The sequence below is a fragment of the Castor canadensis genome, chromosome 3 (assembly GCF_047511655.1).
Source record: "Castor canadensis chromosome 3, mCasCan1.hap1v2, whole genome shotgun sequence".
In the NCBI taxonomy this organism is placed as follows: Eukaryota; Metazoa; Chordata; class Mammalia; order Rodentia; family Castoridae; genus Castor; species Castor canadensis.
Genome location: NC_133388.1, coordinates 160,410,936 through 160,430,242, shown reverse-complemented (window position 1 = coordinate 160,430,242; position 19,307 = coordinate 160,410,936). Strand labels below are relative to the sequence as shown.

Sequence of the window (19,307 nt, the reverse complement as noted above, 5' to 3'; positions counted from 1 at the left end):
GTGTTGTAATTACATCATAATTATATCAAAATAAGTATTTTGATCCAATGAGTATGTAAATTACATGTATCTGTGTATTTATCAAATAATATTAAAAGAACACTAGAAAGAAGTTTTAAAAAATGAAATGATAGTGGTTACCATAAAAATTGATTTATTCTGTATGTTTATCTCATTATTAAAAATTTAATAAAAATATGTTACCTTGGTAATCACTTCAAAAACACATTTTAAGGTCTTAAGGCCATGAAAATTACATAATTCATTAGGAAGAAAATGATCAGCTTAAGCCTTTCACAAAAGTTACTTAAAATGGGTCACAACAAAATATAAAATGCAATACTATAAAAGCTCCTGGAGGACAAACAGGGGAACATCTAGATAACCCTGGGTGTGATGATGTTTTAGACATGACACCAACGTGTAATTCATGAGAGAATGAACTGAGAAACCGGACTTCAGAAAAATTGAATTTTTGTGCTTTACAAGGACACTATCAAGAGAATGAAAAGACAAGCCACAGACTGGAAGAAAATATTTGCAAAACATATTTGATAAAGGGCTACTATTTGAAGTTTACAAACTTAAAACTCAACAACTAAAAGTGGTATTAGAACAGTATGCAAACGATCATTAAAATGTATTCCTCCCACCCATAAAAAACCCTCAACAATTATAAAACAAACAACCTTACAAAATATGGGCATAAGACCTTAACAGGCATCTCACCAAAGAAGTTGGAAAATAAGCAAATGAACAGATGTTTCACAGTATGTGTCATCAGGGAAATGCTAATTAAAACAGTAATGAGATACCACTGTACACTTACTAGAAAGGCCAAACAACCACAGCAGCAAATGCTGGAGATGAAGTGGGAAAAAAATGAACTCCTAGTCATTGCTGGTGGGAATTCAAAATTGAATAGCTACTATGAAGACTATTTGGTGGTTTCTTTCTTGCAAGGGGTGGGGTTCAGGCAGTGCTAGGGTTTGAACTCAGGGTCTTGTGCTTGTTCACCAAGCATTCTATCATTGATCCATGCTCCAAACCTTTTTTGCATTAGTCATTTTTCAAACAGGGTCTTGTATTTTCTCTCAGGGTCTGCTTCCAACTGTGAACCTCCTGCCAAGAGGCACCAGAAAAGCTACAATTGCAGGTGTACAACATGCCTTGTTAAGAAGGGAGCGCTCTAACTTTTTTGCCAGGGGAGATAGGGAGGCTGGCCTGAAACCAAGATCTTCCAGATCTCCATCTGTGCTTCCCAAATAGTTGGAATTACAATCATGAGCCAATGTGCCTGACCCATAGTTTGTTTGGTGGCTTCTTACAAAACTAAACACACTCAGCATGTATGATCTACCAATCGCATGCTTTGATGTTTTGTTTTCTTTTCAGAGTGAAATGTATGTTCACACAAAACCATGAATATGGCTGTTTATAGAAGTTTTATTCATAAATTTCCAAAACTTAGAAACAACCAATATGCTTCTTCATGAATGTATAGGTAATAAAGTATCCTATAACCAGACAAAGGACTATATAGCACTAAAAAAAGAGCTATTAAGCCATGAAAACACTTAGAAGAAACTCAAATGTACATTACTAAGTCAAAGAAGTCAATATGAAAAAGCTACACACTGCATGAATACAAATATATGACATCTAGAAAAGGAAAAGCCAAGGTGACAGTAAAAAGATCAGTAAGTGGCAATGGCTGAGGTGGAAGAAAGGATAGATGGATGTGTAGGTAGAGCAGTTAATTTTTAGGGAAATGAAAATACTACGTGTATCATAAAGGCAGAAATTTTTAATTACACTTTTCTCTAAACTCACAAATACATACCACCAAGAGAATCTTAAGGCAAACTATTAACTTTGGATGATAAAAGACAAGTCAATGTAGTTTAATCAGTTGTAACCAACATACCACTTTGAAGGGGGTTGTTGATAATGTGGAGGCTATGCAGGGAGTATGTGGGATATGTCTATTCTCCTCTCAATTTTGCTTTGAACCTAAAACCACTCTAAAAACAAGCCTTTTCTAAAAAAAAAAAAAAAAAAAAGTTACCAGAAAAATTATGGCAGCCTGTAACATCTGACACATAGATTGTTCTTTTAAAAATAAGTGTGAATAGGCATCAGGAAATGCAAAATTGATTAGCACAGAATAGTGTAGGTTTCTTTCTTCAGACTTTAAAAGCTAGAGAAGCACCCTTGGTTCAATCTCTAGAATGGGAGGGAGGAAGGTGGAGTACCTGTAAGTATATACAAGATGGAACAGGCTGGACGTGCACTTCTAAGAACAAAATAATGTCTACAGCAATTATATTAACTACATTGAGGTAGCTTAAAAGCTTGATTTCATTCGTAAGACATACATGAACATTTTAAAAATGTGATCATCATAAAGAAATTAAGTTACTTTCTTAGCTTCCTCTTCTCCCCAAAGAGTCCTAATTATATACATGCTTTAAGGATTAAGTCAAAGTGAGTGAACCTGGAAAAACAAAAACAAAGCACTGTCATAAAATATCACCATCTTTCAGAATGAGTGGAAACCATAGCTATGAAACTAGGATTTAAAAAACCTAAAATGGAATACATATAAACCATTAATGTAAATAACAACTACACAGAAAAGTAGCTCTCATGTTTTTCATGGATGCTGAATAACTTTGACATCAGTTTCTACTGAAACTCACTAAATCCAACAATAGTAAAGTTTTAATTTACAAATGACCTAAATATTCCATTTCTGTCAAAATATTTTATTAACATCACAGGCAACTCTTTCAAAGAAGAAAAAACAAACCTCTGGTGGACACAGTGTAGAAACCCATCTGCTCAGAGATGTTGGCTGGATGTACCAAATTACATCCACAAGGCTCACTGCAAATGCTCCCTAATAAAACCCAGGATGTTGATTTTGACCCAAACACCCTACACAGATTGGATCTGGCTATAGTGGAGATCATCTCTCTTTCCATGGCAATTGAAATCAGATGACATTTCAACAGTCTCTCATTCTGAACTTTAGAAATCCAAGTTTAGTATGGAAGGAGCCTCAAACTCTTCTTGCTTATCCTATTAAAAATCTTTTTCTTTATTTCTTAATAATAACGAATCCTTTTTCTATTATATGTCCATTAAAACAAGTTAGAATATAAGGAAAGGGTGTTGGAGGGTGAGTGTGGTAGAAATATTATATACTCATGTACAAAAATGGAAAGATGAGACCTGTCAAAACTATTCCAAGAGTAAGGGAAGAAGGAAATAAAGGAGAATGATGGTGGCGGTGAATTCAACTATGATATATTGTAAGAACTTCTCTAAGTGTCACAGTGTATTACCAGTACAACAATAAAATGATCATTTAAAAATGTAAAATAAATAAATAAAAATAAAATGAAAAAAGTTAGAAGTTAATCTTTTAATTTTTAAATATTTTTTCTACTTACAGTTACCAAAAAGCTATTTACCTCATGAGGTCTACAAGTAATACTGACCTCCTTATTGTGCTACATGGAGGATGGATAATAGGGAGAGAGCAATGAACAAGATAGATACAGCCACTGTTCTCTCCACCCTCCTAAATGGATGCTGAACAAAATTAAAGGTTGTGAAAGTGATGAGTGGAGTGTAAAAAAAAAGCAAAGAACTGAGGAACGTGATCAATAAAATATCCTGAAGAGTGAAGGATGAGAATGAGGAAGCCTAGAAAAGAGATCAAGAAGGCTGGAAGCATGTTTGTAAGTGTGCTAATACTGTCTGATAGGACAGGGCTATGCTAGTCCAAAGATACTTTTCTAGCTACTGGGGCTTCATTAGGAAGTAACATGGAACAGGGAGAGTGGCAAAAAGTAAGTCTAGAGGAGGGGGTAGGACCAACTCACACAGGATCTTGTCGGTCATGTAGAGGATTTTAACATTTACCTTAAAATTGATAGGAAGTCATGAAAAGTATTTCTGCCATTAAAAGTAAATTACCCTATATGACAAAGGAAGAATAATTCGAAATTACTTTGATCAGGAGGTTAAAGACAGAAAAGAGTCAAAGAAAGAAATCTCTGGCAGCAGAAATACTAAGAATTCTAAAGTATGAAAATGTCTAGGAAACTAATAGTATATTTAAAAACTATTTGATATGAAGGATATCAGTGCTACTTCTTTCCTATAGCAGCACAACTTCAGCAAACTCTACTTTGCTCTTTGATGTGAGGAGATCCTACAAGTGAACTAAGAGTAGTGAAGAATTTCTGTCTATTACAGAGATAAGGGTTCCTCCAGCAGTCCAGGAACCTTGCAACAGAAGCAATCAAGAAAGGAAAACATTTCCAGGAAACATCAGAGACTGGAAACCAAGTACTGGAACTTAGAAATCCTTTTTGGGTATAAACAACTATAATGGCTATTACTGAACACATACCATGAGATTGATACTATTTTACTTCCTTTAATCCCTACAGCACTTTGAAAAAGATACCAAGTGGAAAGTGATAAACACAATTCAACCCAGGGCTATTTATTCAAAAGCTTATAAAGTATCAGAAAGGAGGCACCCTATCTTTCCTGTTCAAATCTCTCTCTTTATTTACGACATAACAGGTGCTCAATAACATTTGCTGAATAAATGGGAACGATATGGGGGCAAGCAGGAAGATAAACAGAGGCTGAAGTCTTGGTCAGAATACAGAGGAGAGACAGTTGAAGAAACTATCAGTCCATGTCTTAGGAATTAAAAAAATAAGAAAAAGGCATCTTTAGAATTCTATACCCAGCAACCCCTTCATCTATGAAGATGTATATTATGTGTGAAGGCTTTCTAGAATCAAATTTTAAGTCTTTTTTAAGATGTCTCAGGACAATGACAAAGTTTGAATGCAGGAATAAAAAGGTCTCATTGTATTGTACTCACTCTGGTTGCATTCATAATAATAATCCTCAGTAATTTTTTAAATGATTAAATTTTGTGGTATATTTTTGGTTAACTCAGAGAAATATACACAATATTCCCAAAATATTTCTACAAAAACAAAAAGTTTTAAATACACAACCTTAGTTATATAGGATAATTATTCTTTATAGTTCATTCCATCAGGAATCCTAAGAAACTGTTTTCAAAGAATTATAATTTCAGTTGAAGACTTCAGTATAAAAACCCAACAATGCCAAAAATATGGATAAAAGTAATTTTCCAGGAGTTAGAAGAGGAGCAAGATGACAACAAAAAGAAAAAAAAAAAAAACAAAGTTTGTACAATGGAGTACTACTCAAAGAATAATGAAATTATGTTATTTTCAGGAAAATAGATGGAACTGGAGGACATCCTGTTAAGTGAAGCAGGCCAAGTTCAGAAGGACAAAGGTTGCCTATTTTCTCTCCTGTGTGGAACATAGATTCAAAAAAATAAATAAATACACAAATACAAACATTATCACGTATACATATTTATATAGAACATGTAGGCAATAGTGGGACTATTCTATGGAACTTGGGGGAGAAGGGAAAGGAAAAGAGAATGACAGAAAGTCGACAATATTCAAATAGATTGCATCTGTACAGGTAGATGGGATAATGATATGTACTGAAAGCTGTTGAATAATAGGGGTGGGAAGGAAAGGGTAAGGAAGAGTAATAAAGGGGGTGAAACTGACCTAAGTAAAGTATATTCACAGCTGAAATACATCAAGAAATCCCTTTGAAAACTGACTTTGGAATGGAAAATGAAAGACAGGACTGTAAAATAGGTCATGTGAGATACTTGTGGGAGAGGGGAAGGTAAATAGAGGGGATAAAGGGGGGTAAATATATTTGATGTACATTATATGCACATATGAAATAGAACAATGAAGCCTTTTCCAATTGTTTTAAATATGGTGGGAAGGAGATGAGGGAGAGATAGTGAGGCTGAACCTAAGCACTGTGCCATGTAAGCATATTCATAAATATCACAATGAATCTGCTTTGTACAATTAGAATATGCTAATAAAAATACTTTGATACAAAGGGAAAAAAGAATGAAAAAATGTTAGAACATGTTATAAGATAAACATGGTATATTTTAAAAAAAACTGTCAAAAAGACCATAAACTCAATGATTCCATTTACATAAAATGTCTAAAATAGTAAATTCATGGAGACAAAAAACAGTTTAGTGACTGCCAGGCACCAGAGAGAAGAGGATTGGAGAGTAACTGCTAATGTGCTTCTTTCATAGGATATGCAACTGTTCTAAAATTCCACAGTGGTAATGGTTGTATAAAACTGTATGTACACTAAAGATCAATGAATTGCACACTTTAGAATTTTGGGACATGTGAAATACAGTTTTAAAAGCTGTTACATGAAGATTAATGAGATTTAATTAAAATAAATGCAGGAACAAGTCATTTTATTCTTACCAAAATTATTCCAGACTTTAAAAATGTAGGTAGCAGTCCATAACTCACTTTATAAGATGAACATAGCTTTGAATGTTATACAGTAGGTGTTGTAATAAAGAATTCTTAATAACCAAAAGTAATAAACAATGAGTATGTCAAAAATGCTACCTTACATCAAGACAAAGATTACATAAGAACTTTTAAAGCATCTCCTCTGTTCATTATAATTCTGATTTTATTATAACGATATTCATATTCTTAATCGCCAGCATTAATATCTGGAATTGAAATCCTGCTTACCCCTTACAAGAAAACTGCCTTTCAATGGAAATTTCAAAGGGAAATGGACATCAAAGTTGGAATAAAAAAATCGCACAGGCTATTTGCTTTCCTGTGACAGAATGTATAGTAATCTGAATATCAGCATTTATATACTTACATCCTAATAATATGAACAAGGTGTTGACCTATTTAGCACGGTTGAAAATTTGAAACTTGTTATTAAAATATGGATTCACATTTACTTTTTGAGTCAAAACTTTTCCAGATCCATATTTTGTTTGAAATGAATATGTCAAAGTTCAAAAGGGTATGAATTTGTGACTGAAAGTACTGCAATATAAGAAATCAAGTACCTACTGGAAAAAGAACTATGGCTCTAATCATCGGACAATTATTTATTTTGTGCAAATAAGTAAGTCTAAAAGCTATTTTGCTTGATGTAAATATTTTCATATTATTTATATATATTCATTCATAACTCAAATGGCTTCAATTAAGAATGAATTTTATCATTCTTATATCAGCCTCCTGAAATCATCCAAAACCAACTTTATTCTCAAGTTAATTTTTCCTGCATTTAATTTTAGTAATTATATTACATTGCATATGATATTTTATATAGTTTGTATAGATGAAACCATGACTGTTTAAAAGTCATGGATAGCAATAAATTTTATCCGCTCATTTATTTGGTCATGAAAATCTTTCAGTGAGAAATGATTTACATGTATATGGGCATATATAAAAAACATCAGAATATTAATCATAGGAAAAATAATTTTAATGTACCTTCCTCAAGGATGGGTTTTGGGATGACAAAAGGAATTTCCTGCAGAGGTTCCATGTACTTGTGACCAGCACTAATAATCTTTATTTGTGGCAAACAGAGGACAACTGTTCCTGGTATGCTGGTTTGACTATGGTACCAACTTCTTACTGTTCCAGGAATGTCACCAGATACAATTGTACTTGGAGAAGGCAGGCTATCATTGGGAATGAACACACAACAACACTGTACTTCAAGCTAGAAAAGAAAAGCAGAATTAAAATAGTTGGGACAGATTAAACACATTTTTGAAAATGTACTATCTTCATCAGAATAAACAGTAAAGCCAAAAAATGAAAACATGTCTTATATACGTCTTTATGAGTTACTTTTACTAGCAAAATCAAAAACACTTCAATAGACATTTTTCATGCAATAAACTTGATCAAAAGCACTCAGTGACATGAGATGAAAATATATTTGCCCTTCTACAGTTCTTTCCAAGAAACATGATTAAGTTAGAAAGTGTGGTAGCATAAAACGTGAGAAAAATCTTGCTTCTTTTGCAGTTCATTAAACTTGTTGAGACCAACCAAATAAATCCTTAGAGCTCCTTTTACATTTAAAAAAAAAGGTATTTCTACATTTATTTTTCCCTTACATTTTATTTTACAGAATAACATACAAGAAAAAATGCTTAAAATGTTCAGTCCCTAGCACTAGACAACCATTGAGGAATGTGTTAATATCACATACTTTCATTTTACATACTTTCAAATATATACATATGTATATATATATATATATATATATACACACTATATATATATAGTATTTATTATATATAAGCAGATATATGGTAATAAGAAAAATCAGAAGTCTTCAAAATCAGAATGCTATTTCCTGATTTTTTCAATTTATTATCTAACTTGTGATTTTATGTAAAATGTTTAAGCTCCTCTTAAAAATCAGTTAAGTATGGTTGTTTAAGTTCCCAGGTCCTTACAAAGTTAAGATTAACTAAGTCCAAACCCTAAACTCAATTCATTGTGAAGCAATATATATTAAATTCTGTTGTTCTCAGTTGGCTCTTACAAAATAATATTATGTGTATTGTTACTAAATTGCCCCAACAGTGTCGCGCACTTAAATTACTTGTTAAACATATATAAACTATGATTTGTTAACTTTCTATAAAATATTGGGCACAAAAGATGTTATTCAAAGCTTTAATAAAACTATTGCTTAATAAATTCCCGAATATTCTAGGTAATTATATTAGCAATGGTTATATTTTGTAAAAGATAACTAAGGATATAGTAATCCCTTCTTTTCAGGTTAATATATTCTTAGTGACAGCTTAATGAGATGTAACATCTTTGGAATTCGATGATATGATAAATATTCATCTACCTACGAATAAACACACCTATTTGTGTTTGCTTCACATTTTTGGGTACAAGCTGCTGACTTTAGTGGAAAAAACTACAGGAAAATTTTTGCAAAAATAAATGCATTGGTTCACGAATTACAAGTTCACTTATTTTTGTCCTAGAATTTTATCTTACACCTTACGGAAGCTAAGTATGTATATATTAAATAGTTGATTAGTTTAAGATCACAACATATTTTATCTATTCTGAAACAGAAGTAAACCTATATTGTCTTACAAATATAATAATGTTTTAAAATATTTTAACTCACGCTAATGTTTAGTTACAAAATTTTAAATGACCCAGCAAGTGTATATTCTCTATTAATCCAGGTAAAAGGGCCAGATTATGAACATTTCATGTAAGCATTGATGTTCTGATGAAAAACATTCTCAACCATGTAAAGTGATTAATTTAATACACTACCATATGCAAACACATACATATTTAACCTTAGACACAAATTTTAATTGTGCCCAAATTCGCAAAATCTTCAAACATTCCAAATTCCACTAATTCAAAACTCAATTATTTAATCACATTTAAACACTCTCAGAAATGCATGCAGAATCAACAGTACATTGGCCTGAAATGTACAACTCTAAAAGATAAACTCTCTAAAATTTGATAAATGTTGTGAGAAGTCCTTTAATGATAAGAAAACAAACATAATCCAAATTACTCAAAATTATTATAAAGTTAGATGTTATATACACTGAAACTATCACATAAATCTTTTTACACTTTTTAAGTAAATGTTAAACTAGATGTCTAAAATTGTGGTTTTAATGTAAAATATTAAATGATTTATATTACTGAATATAAATTTGCAGCAGTAAATTTTGCATTAATGTAAGGATCTGACAATCCAAAGGAAAGAAAATGAAGTAATCTGCCAGTAAAACGTCGTGAAGCCAGGGGTCAGATCATGTTCATGGAAACCATCTGGTTGGGACCCGCTGAGCCACACCAAACACGAATGATCTTTAAAAAAAAATATATCCTATTCATTAATGCATCACAGCTGCGCTGAGTGTTACTTCATTTTTCCATGGCAACATCCTTTCTGTTTCAAGGATCCTGTTTCAGTTTTGGTAGCAACGTGTTTTTTTGCCAATATTGAACACATTCATGTGTTAAAGTGAAGGGATTATTAAAAATTCTTGAAGTAGAACCACCTCTATTTTGATTCCTATGAGGTCAAGGGCTACATATCTAAGTATCATATGCTGAGGATAAACTAATGAAGTAAAAATTATTTGGTATTATTACTTTAATAAATGAAACAACTGCAATACATTTTTCTGAAGTTTCAAGTTTATGTGCCTTTTGAAAAGATCTATGCCATTGTTTTTTATCAATTTAGATTTTTCTGATTTATGTGATTTCAACTCAGTTCAAAAGAGGAGAGGGTAAGTTTCATTTATACATTAATTTAAAAATCTTAGCCACTGGCCTTCATATCAGACACTTCTTATACAAGTGTTCACAAATGTGCCATATTTCTGCCCCTAATGACATTACTATTTCCCATTCCCAAACAACATATTCCTCTTTATATAAAACTTGAAACTTTTGCAATAATATATTGTAAGATCTGTATAGAGTAAGATATTCTCTATATGAAATATATTTTATTCTTGAGGAAAACATTTGAAATTAAAAATATGAAATACATTTTATCCTTGAGGAAAACATTTGAAATTAAAAATTAATTTTTCTTTTATTCATGCATTCTTTAATATTTACCATGAACTGATCTGGAAATTAGGAACACGGGGACAAAAGACAAAGTTCAGCCATTAAAAAGCTTAAAATAATAGTATTTTCCAATATTCATGTCAATAAAGAATTCTCACTAGAATATAAGTTCTCTAAAGTTGAAAACTTTGCTTATATTTTCTACTCTGTACTACATGATGCAGTGCCTAGCATTTACTTGGTATTCAGTAAATAATTGTTTAAAAGTAAACAAGATTATTTTTATTATCATCAGGTATTAAAATAATAACTTCATGCATAATGTTCAAAATTTCATTCCACCAAGGAGGTCTAATAGGGTGATTAACAAAACTGACTTATCCATCAGATAGGTCTAACTCCAGCTGTGGGACTTATGACAACTTATTTAAGTCTCCATGACCTCAGTTTCCTCATCTGTAAATAGGAGGAAAAAATAACATTGATATAAAGATTTAATATAACAAATGCCACCTACACATTTGCTAAATAAAGTTAATGAATAAAACACTAAGCATCTACTATTTGGCAGACCCATGTATGTACTGGCTTTCATAGATTTATAAAAGATGTTCATGGTGCATTTATTTAAAAACGCTGGGCTTCCCTATGTATTTAGGGGATATCAAAATACACAGTACCCCATTTATACCACAAAAATATATAAAACTATAACCCAGTTTGGTTTTCTTATTTCATAAATTCTCAACTATCATGGTAATATTTTGTGTATGAAATCTAAATATACTCAATTTGAAATCTTAAGTTTAAAAAAAAACCTCAAAAGTGAACCTTAGTTATCTTGCTTTCCATAGTACTATAAATCAACACTTTTTCCATAAGAGTTTCTCAAGGGAAATCATGAGAAACTTCCTAGATCTGTGTTCCAGACTTCCTCCTTATAAATCTACAATGATTGTCACTGTTTGATCCCAATAAATATGAATGTGAGCCTCAGAGCAAAACTGCTCGTAGTAAATATTTGAAGACTTACTGATACTTCATCTGTCTGGCTTGAAGTATCTATTCCTACATAATCCTGAAGAGAAGCCAGAGAGTTCATGGACATCAAGGAATATTATTTCATCACTGGTCATGCTCCAGATGGCATTTCCTAGGAAAAAATTCAACTGGCCTAACTTAACTGACTTATGGTGCTTTACTTGGGACACCTTGCTTGATATTCTTAGCAAAACCACACAAAACATGGGAAGTTATTCCCCAAAGGAATAACAGAATTATTGGAGAGTACAGAGACCACTAAAAACCAAAACCAAAATACACAGAAGTACTGGAGGATAGCAATATGAACTTCAATGTCTATAATCAAAAATGGCTGAGTTTGGCAATAAAATGATAATGCTCTCCTTTCAGGCTAGAGCATTTCTACTTTACAAATGCATGCCATTGCAAAGCATGTGCTTGCAGAATAAACATGTAACTTTTTGAAATGGAACAGGTCTTTGCTGATGAGCAGATAAAGAAAAATTGCAAACAAAAGGTAAATTTACGATAACCTATTCTTAAAAGACACCAAAACCAATTTCACATAAAAAACATGTATTATTATAAAATAATTTATTATAATGAACTTTGAAAGCTGTGTTTTCCCACTAAAAATAAATAGGTTATAGCAATTACTGTTAATGTCTTTATGAAATGTAAGTTTTTCCATAGTGAGTAAAAATGAACATGGGCTTACCAAATACCAACTTTGACTCCAAACTCAACTCTCCAGAAATTCTGATCCCAAATACATTTACTTGCTGAAAGTTCCACTAAAAGAGTAATCCTTTGGTGGCTTTAAGTTATGATGTTCTGTTTTATTTGATGATAACTTTAAGGAATTCTGTTTCACATTTTGTTTTATAAAATATCTCAGAAAATAGATATTGCTTTTTTGAAAAAACACATAATTTAAAATGCTAGTTTATTTATTCAGAGTCTAATTTTATCTTTTAAAATTGTCAAAATACATTAACATTGGAAAATGCTTAAATATACATAAGTTTAAAGCAGGTCCATGACTGAGGTGAAGCAAGCAAAGTAGCTAGGTCATATATGAGACATACTATCCAAAGATGTATCATTTAGTGCTCCTATAATCATATGTGAATTTATATCCAACACACTTACCCAAAATGTGGAACCTCAAAATAAACTAAACATGTACAAAAAGGACAGTAAATTTTATGTCATGCATGTATTTTATTAGAAAGAAAGAAGAAGCATTACTATGTCTACTTACAATTAATTCATGACACATAAGGTTAAGATCATTATTGATGGTGAAGTTAATAAAGACAGTAAATCATTATAAACCAAACAAAAGGCCTAGTGTGGTAATATATACCTATAATCTCAGCTCTTGGGAGGCTGAGGCAAGGAAGTTATGAATTTGAGGCCAGCTTAGACTACACAGAGAGACCATATCTAAAAAGTAGAAAAATTAATACTACAAGTGTATGAGAATTTAAGTAATCTTAAATGTTAATTCATCCACTTCACACTGCAGATAAACAGAGGAAAGTCTATAGTTAATATCCAGATTTTGGTAATACCGACCATGGCTCCTTGAAATTCTACACTCCCTGGGATCTCAAGAACTCTACAGCTTCTGCTTCTACACTTCTGATCATAGCAATTTATAATCTCCATCAAGCACACTTTCTCTTCTACTGACTACTTTTAATGACCCATTGTTTTTGAACTTACATATTTTCTTAATTACCCAGGCTCCTGTATTACTTTGTTAATACAAAGTAACATCTTGGTTAAAGATGACTTTAACCATCTATGAGACTCCCAAAATTATATGTCTACTATAAGTCTGCTCCTCAATTCTACCTATGATAGTCTACTAACAGATACCTGGAATATCTCAAAGGCATTTCAAATAATTGTAGAATTCAAACTCTCTATTTGCCTCTAAACTTAAAATGCTGCAACCTTTCACTAAATGGCACACAATCTACCCAAACACCAAAACTGAACATGGATGACCTCTTAGACAGATTCTGTCCTTTTAGTTGCTTAGATAGACTGTGTCTTTCTTATTAAATTCTGTTAATTTTACTTTTAGTTTCTCGGGGATCAGGGCTCAACTTGGCTTACTACCTAGTATTTTAAAACCTTAATTTTATATACTTTATCCTTTTTTTTTTTTTTTTTTTTTGCTATTTCAGGCAGCAAGGTAAATCTGATCCCTGTTAATTCATTCTAGACAAAAGAAGACATTTTCTAGTATATCTGACATTGTAGAATACTGATATATATAATTTCAGATTAGCTTATAAAGACTTCTATTATTACATTAAGAATCTTAAATTGGAATATTTTCCTAGAGCTGTCAAATAACCACATTACTTAATACTATCGTTCTTGTTCCCGGTAATTGAACTTCTTGCTGAGATTCTTTAAATGATATCAAAATGGGATAATTACACCAAAATATTCAGTTCATTATAGAATGGATAGTAAAGAATGAAGTTACTTTTAATACACCTTTTTACTAACACGAAATAGCATTTAAAATAAACTTTAAACAGCTAATTATTCTTGATAGCTCTCATAATCTAGACCATAAAAATTTGTCACCTAGTTCTTCTACAAATCATTACTCATCTGGGATAGTATCTGCTATGATTTGGATATAAAATGTTCCCAAAGGCTCAGGTGTTGTTGAAGGCTTGGTCCCGGGCTAGTGGTGCTACTGAGATGTCACTGGATCCTGAGGGTGCTAATCTCATCAATGGGAAAATCCATTCATGAATTAAGAGCCAAATGGACTATTAGGAGGTGGGGCCTAGCTGCAGGAAGTGGCTAACTGGATATGTGCCTTGGAAGGGTAACTTTGTCCCTAGCATATTCTTCTGTCTGCTAACCTGCCATGAGGTGAGCAGCTTCAGTCTGTCATGCCATTCTACTATGATGTAATACAGTTCCATGCACCCCAAAGCAATGTAGTCAGCTTGTCATGGACTAAAACCTCTGAGAGATGATCCAAAATAATTTTTCCTCCGTTATGTCAATGTTTCTCATAGTATTTTCTCATAGTGATAAAAAGTCAACCACTAATAACAAGGCAGTACATGCTCTAGGTAGCCATCATATTTATCTTAACATCCTCATTTCATTTTAGAGTAATAAGAGTTTTCTAGGGGATCCCTCCAAGAGGAGTTCTGCATCAGATATTTCCATCTTGGGGCACTTAGCCTTCTCCTGAAAGACCACAAGAACTACTATACTTACTTTGTCTCCTTAACTCCAGCATGACACGTAACAAAAATTAAGTGCTAAATGGAAGAATGAATGAAAGGAATAATGAATACAGAGAAAGAATTTATCCTATGATGTTATTACTAGGTACCTGGCCTTTTTAAAAAGTAAATGTATGCTAGAGTGTTAAAAGGGCAACATGTTTATTATACAGGGGTACTTAAATTTTGACAGTATTTGTTTTTGAAACACAGTGTTTATCAGGAAGGATATATGTAATTTCAGAAAGCTAAGGAGACTAGATTTAGTAGCTTATTGCCTTATAGCAATTCTTCTTCAATTCCAAGTCTACTACTGAGAAAAGCTCAGTCATTATTTTCTAAAAGGCATATAAGCAATAAGAGATGTACAGAGTTCACTATAGCAGAATACATAAACTTCATATACACCACAAATACATACACGCATATATATATATATATATATGAATGGATAATATGTAAGCCTGTTTGATTTGTGTATCTAGGCACTTTTACTAGACCATGGTAGGAAAACTGAATATTGGGAAAAGGAACATGTGCTTGTAAGATATAAAATGCAATAGATAAGAGTTAAAAGAAAGTAAGTATTTTGGGCAGCACTGGAGTTTGAACTCAAGGCCTCACACTTACTAGACACTTTACCACTTGAGCCAGCCCCCCCATCCCTTTCTACTTTGGTTATTTTTGAGATAAGGTCTTCGATTTGTGCCTTGTCTAGCTTGGGTTGCAATTCTCCTATTTATGCTTCCTGTATACCTGGAATGACAAGTGTGTGGCACCATGCCCAGCTATTATTTATTGAGATGAGGTCTCCAGAAGTCTTTGACTGGCCTGAACAGTAATATTCCCAATCTTCACCTCCTGAGAAGCCAGGATCATAGGCATGAGCCACCACCCCCAGTCAAAAGAAAATAATCTTTTTTTTCAGTACTGGGGTTTGAACTCAGGGCCTCGTACTTGCTAGAAAAGCACTCTACCAGTTGAGCCACTCCACCAGCCCAAGAAAGTAATATTTTTGTAACAGGTTAGAAATCACAATTAAAGTGAGAAGTTCTCTCCTCCAGTTTATTATGCACTAAATAAGTCCCAGAAAACATGCAAAGTTTGTCTTTACTGTTACATGTCATAGTCCCAATTTATTGAAACAAAAATCACTAACTCCTAAATATAGGAGGCTGAAAATTCTAGAGAAAAACATGATATTTAATTAACAGTACTGGAGAATGATCTGATAATATTTATATTATTCCTTTCTTTCATTAAATATTATTTGTGTCAAATCATAATTTAGATCTTCACATTGAAGTATAATCAGGTAAGTTTCATTATACTTACACAATTATTACAGTAAAAAAAGTGCTCTAAGTAGAAGTTACTCATTTTCTTAACTACTACCTCATCTATCGGGTATTTACCTTATGTGGAATAATAAATACACCACAGATTATGATTGCTAGAGAATCATTAATAATATATAAGAAGATGTTGGGTAGTAATAACCAGAAAAAAAACACCTTAGTAAGAATTTTATTTAATACATACAGAATACATTAAATCAGTGAAATTAGAGGAACACACACAGGTCAGTGAAATACTGTGAAGAAACACAAGACGTAAACAAGCAGACTGCTCACATTTATTCAATTACAATGACATACTAGATATAACACAGAACACTGAAATCTGTTGAAGTGTGAATGAGATAGGAGGAGATGAACAAATTAGGAATACAATACAGTATACATGGAAGTATACTACATATACTACAATGAAACTCCCTGTATAACTATCATACACTAATGAAAATGATTTTTTAAAAAATGAAAGATAGGAAGGTAAAACAGTTTCTGTCTGGGAGTGGGTTCTAGTGGGAAGGAGGAGAGCATAAGAAAAGGGTGAAGGAGGGCAAATACAGTGGAAGTATTTTATATGGAGGAAGTATGAAAGTAAAACAAAATCTGTTGAAATTGTTCTAAGAAGGGGGAAAGAGGGAAGGAAAAAGGTAGAGGGTGTGAATCTAATTAAATGTACTGTAAGCACATATGTAAATGTCACAATGTATCCCCCCGTTCAACTATAATATGCTAATTTAAAAAAAGAACACAGATTGAGCATAACTAAACTGAGACATAGAATGGAGTAATTGTACATGGACCTTTCCCATTCCTACAAATAGTGGGTCTCTCCTGAGGATAAATTTTATCAAAAGAAAAACTACATGTAATTAAGTAAATAGATACACATAGCTATCAGGGGCACAAACATCTGACCTAAGAGCTCTACCTTAAATAATGGCAGAGGTAATAAGGGGGATTAATATACAATGAGAGATCATAAGGAAACAATATTTCACTACATATGAAAAGCTAACAATGAATATAAATATTCAGCAACACTTCATATAGTACTATGTATTTTTTACTCATATAATCACAATGTAAATTAAACAAATGTTTCTGACATTCATGTCATCTCATTTCCTATTTCTTGTCACCACTGCATTAAAAAAAGCTGAAGGGAAGGAAGACAGGAGAGGCAACAGGGGAGTTATTAGAATAATGTAAACAGTAAAAGACTTCCTGCTGTCTGAGATCAGGGAGACTTAGCTGATACCTATGGAAAGTTAATATTCCTGTAAACTAAGAGTTATTACAACAGAAAAAAAAGGACAAGCTACACATTCCCCTTTCACTCTTCTTTAACCTTTCTTTTGAGCAATCTCCTCAGTCTGTAAAGAATTATCAAAGTCGAGGTTTTGGCTCCTGTATTAAATAATATTTCAAATAAACACAGTGACTGACACTATACAACTGGAGATGATCTGAGATATAATTACTAAAAGTATTTACAATGGGGTAAGTTTTCACTATGAAATTGACTATATTACAGCTATAACAGAATAGTAGAAAATACTATAGTAGAATGTACTAAATATATTATAGTATAGTTATGATGTCTGTATCTCTGGTGTATTAGCTTCCTATGGGGGTATACCAATTACCACAAAGATAACAGCTTAAAACAACATAAATTTGCTATCTTGCAATCTCTGTGGATCAGAATCTAAGTATGGCTTGGCTGGATCTCAGATTAAAGGCTCAAGAAACTGTAGTCAAGGAGTTTGTCACCTGTGTTTTCCTCTAGATGCACACTTTGGGAAGAGTACACTTCCAAACTCACTCGATTTGCTAGCAGAAAAACTTTTTTATATCTAGAGGACTAAGGACTCATCTGAGTATAGATGAGAAATTCCATAAATGTGTTCTGAATAAATGAGTACAATACCACATGAATAATGAATTTTGATTATAATCTTTTATTCTGTCATATACTGTTTGAATGTTAAGCTAAATTGGAAAATAAAAGGAAAAGAAGTCAAAGTCTAAAAGGTGCATAATGTATATTTTTGCCAAAATTTAGTTATTTTCCAACACAATCACTCTTCCTGTTTTACTTCATTACTTCCTGAAAACCCAACTAGTATAACTTTCCTTTAGCTTGACTTCACTTCAGCACATCTTGTAGTAAAGTTCTTCCATAGAAAAGTTCTGTCTTATGTATTTATTTTTCAAACATTCTTGATAAAACATTTTGCTAGATAAAGAATTGTATGCTAACAGATTATTTCATCTTTGCTTGATTTTAAGATATTCTCCTCATGACTGGGTCCTTAGTAGTGTGACTGTGATAACTTGATTTTATTTGTCCTGTTAAGAGTTTTTAGAGATTCTTTGATCTTTGGCTTCCTTTTCACTTTTTGGATTTTAGCATACTGCTGTTATAGTAATGTCAATTTGGAACTTTTGTTCTCTCTGTGGGTTTAAAATGACTAATTCTGTAGATCATCCAGCTTCTTGAGGTGGGAGGAACTTTCTGTCACAACTACTTAACTACTTCCACCTACTGCTTAAATAGGGGAAGACTCTATTACTTAGTTATTACTGGCTGGTACACATAAAATTCCTGGTATCAGTCATACTTTACAAAGAGGGAAGACAATATAAAAAAACTAAAATTTATAACTGTTGAGTTATTTTTAGCAAATTCCTGGGACATCAGATAAACATCTAATTGCTTATATTTTCATCAGTTTAAATATGATCTGTAAGGAAGGTAATTCAAATAAATAAAATAATATGCATTTAAAATCCCTGGCCATCAAGGAAATGCAAATGAGAGCCACCTTAAGAATCCACCTCACCCTGCCTTGAATGGCTATCATCTAAAGCACAGACAACAAATGTTGAGTAGGATGTGGGGAAAAAGGAACTCTAATACACTAGTGGGGGAATGTAAATTAGTAGAAAACAGTATGGAGGCTCCTCAAAAAGCTAAAAACAGAACTGTCACATGATTCAGTAATACCACTACTGGGGATACACAGAAGGAATGTAAGTCAAGTTACAATAAAGGCACCTGCGCACCCATGTTTTTTGCAGCATTA

The 19,307-nt window shown here is 32.5% G+C and overlaps 1 protein-coding gene across 9 annotated transcripts in view; it reads right to left on the bottom strand.

Annotated features, from left to right (window-relative positions):
* Vps13b (vacuolar protein sorting 13 homolog B) overlaps positions 1-19,307 on the bottom strand; it is a 699,658-nt gene that overhangs the window by 385,610 nt on the left and 294,741 nt on the right. For 8 of the 9 annotated variants that reach the window (XR_012446367.1, XR_012446368.1, XM_074068910.1 and 5 more), the window contains exon 23: positions 7,455-7,689. The exons of the other annotated variant lie outside the window; for it this stretch is intronic. Coding sequence is in view for 6 of the 8 variants with exons in the window: in XM_074068910.1 (XP_073925011.1) it covers positions 7,455-7,689 (235 nt within the window). In the remaining 2 variants the exon portion in view is untranslated. The remainder of the gene's footprint in view (positions 1-7,454; positions 7,690-19,307) is intronic. 9 annotated transcript variants of the gene reach the window in all.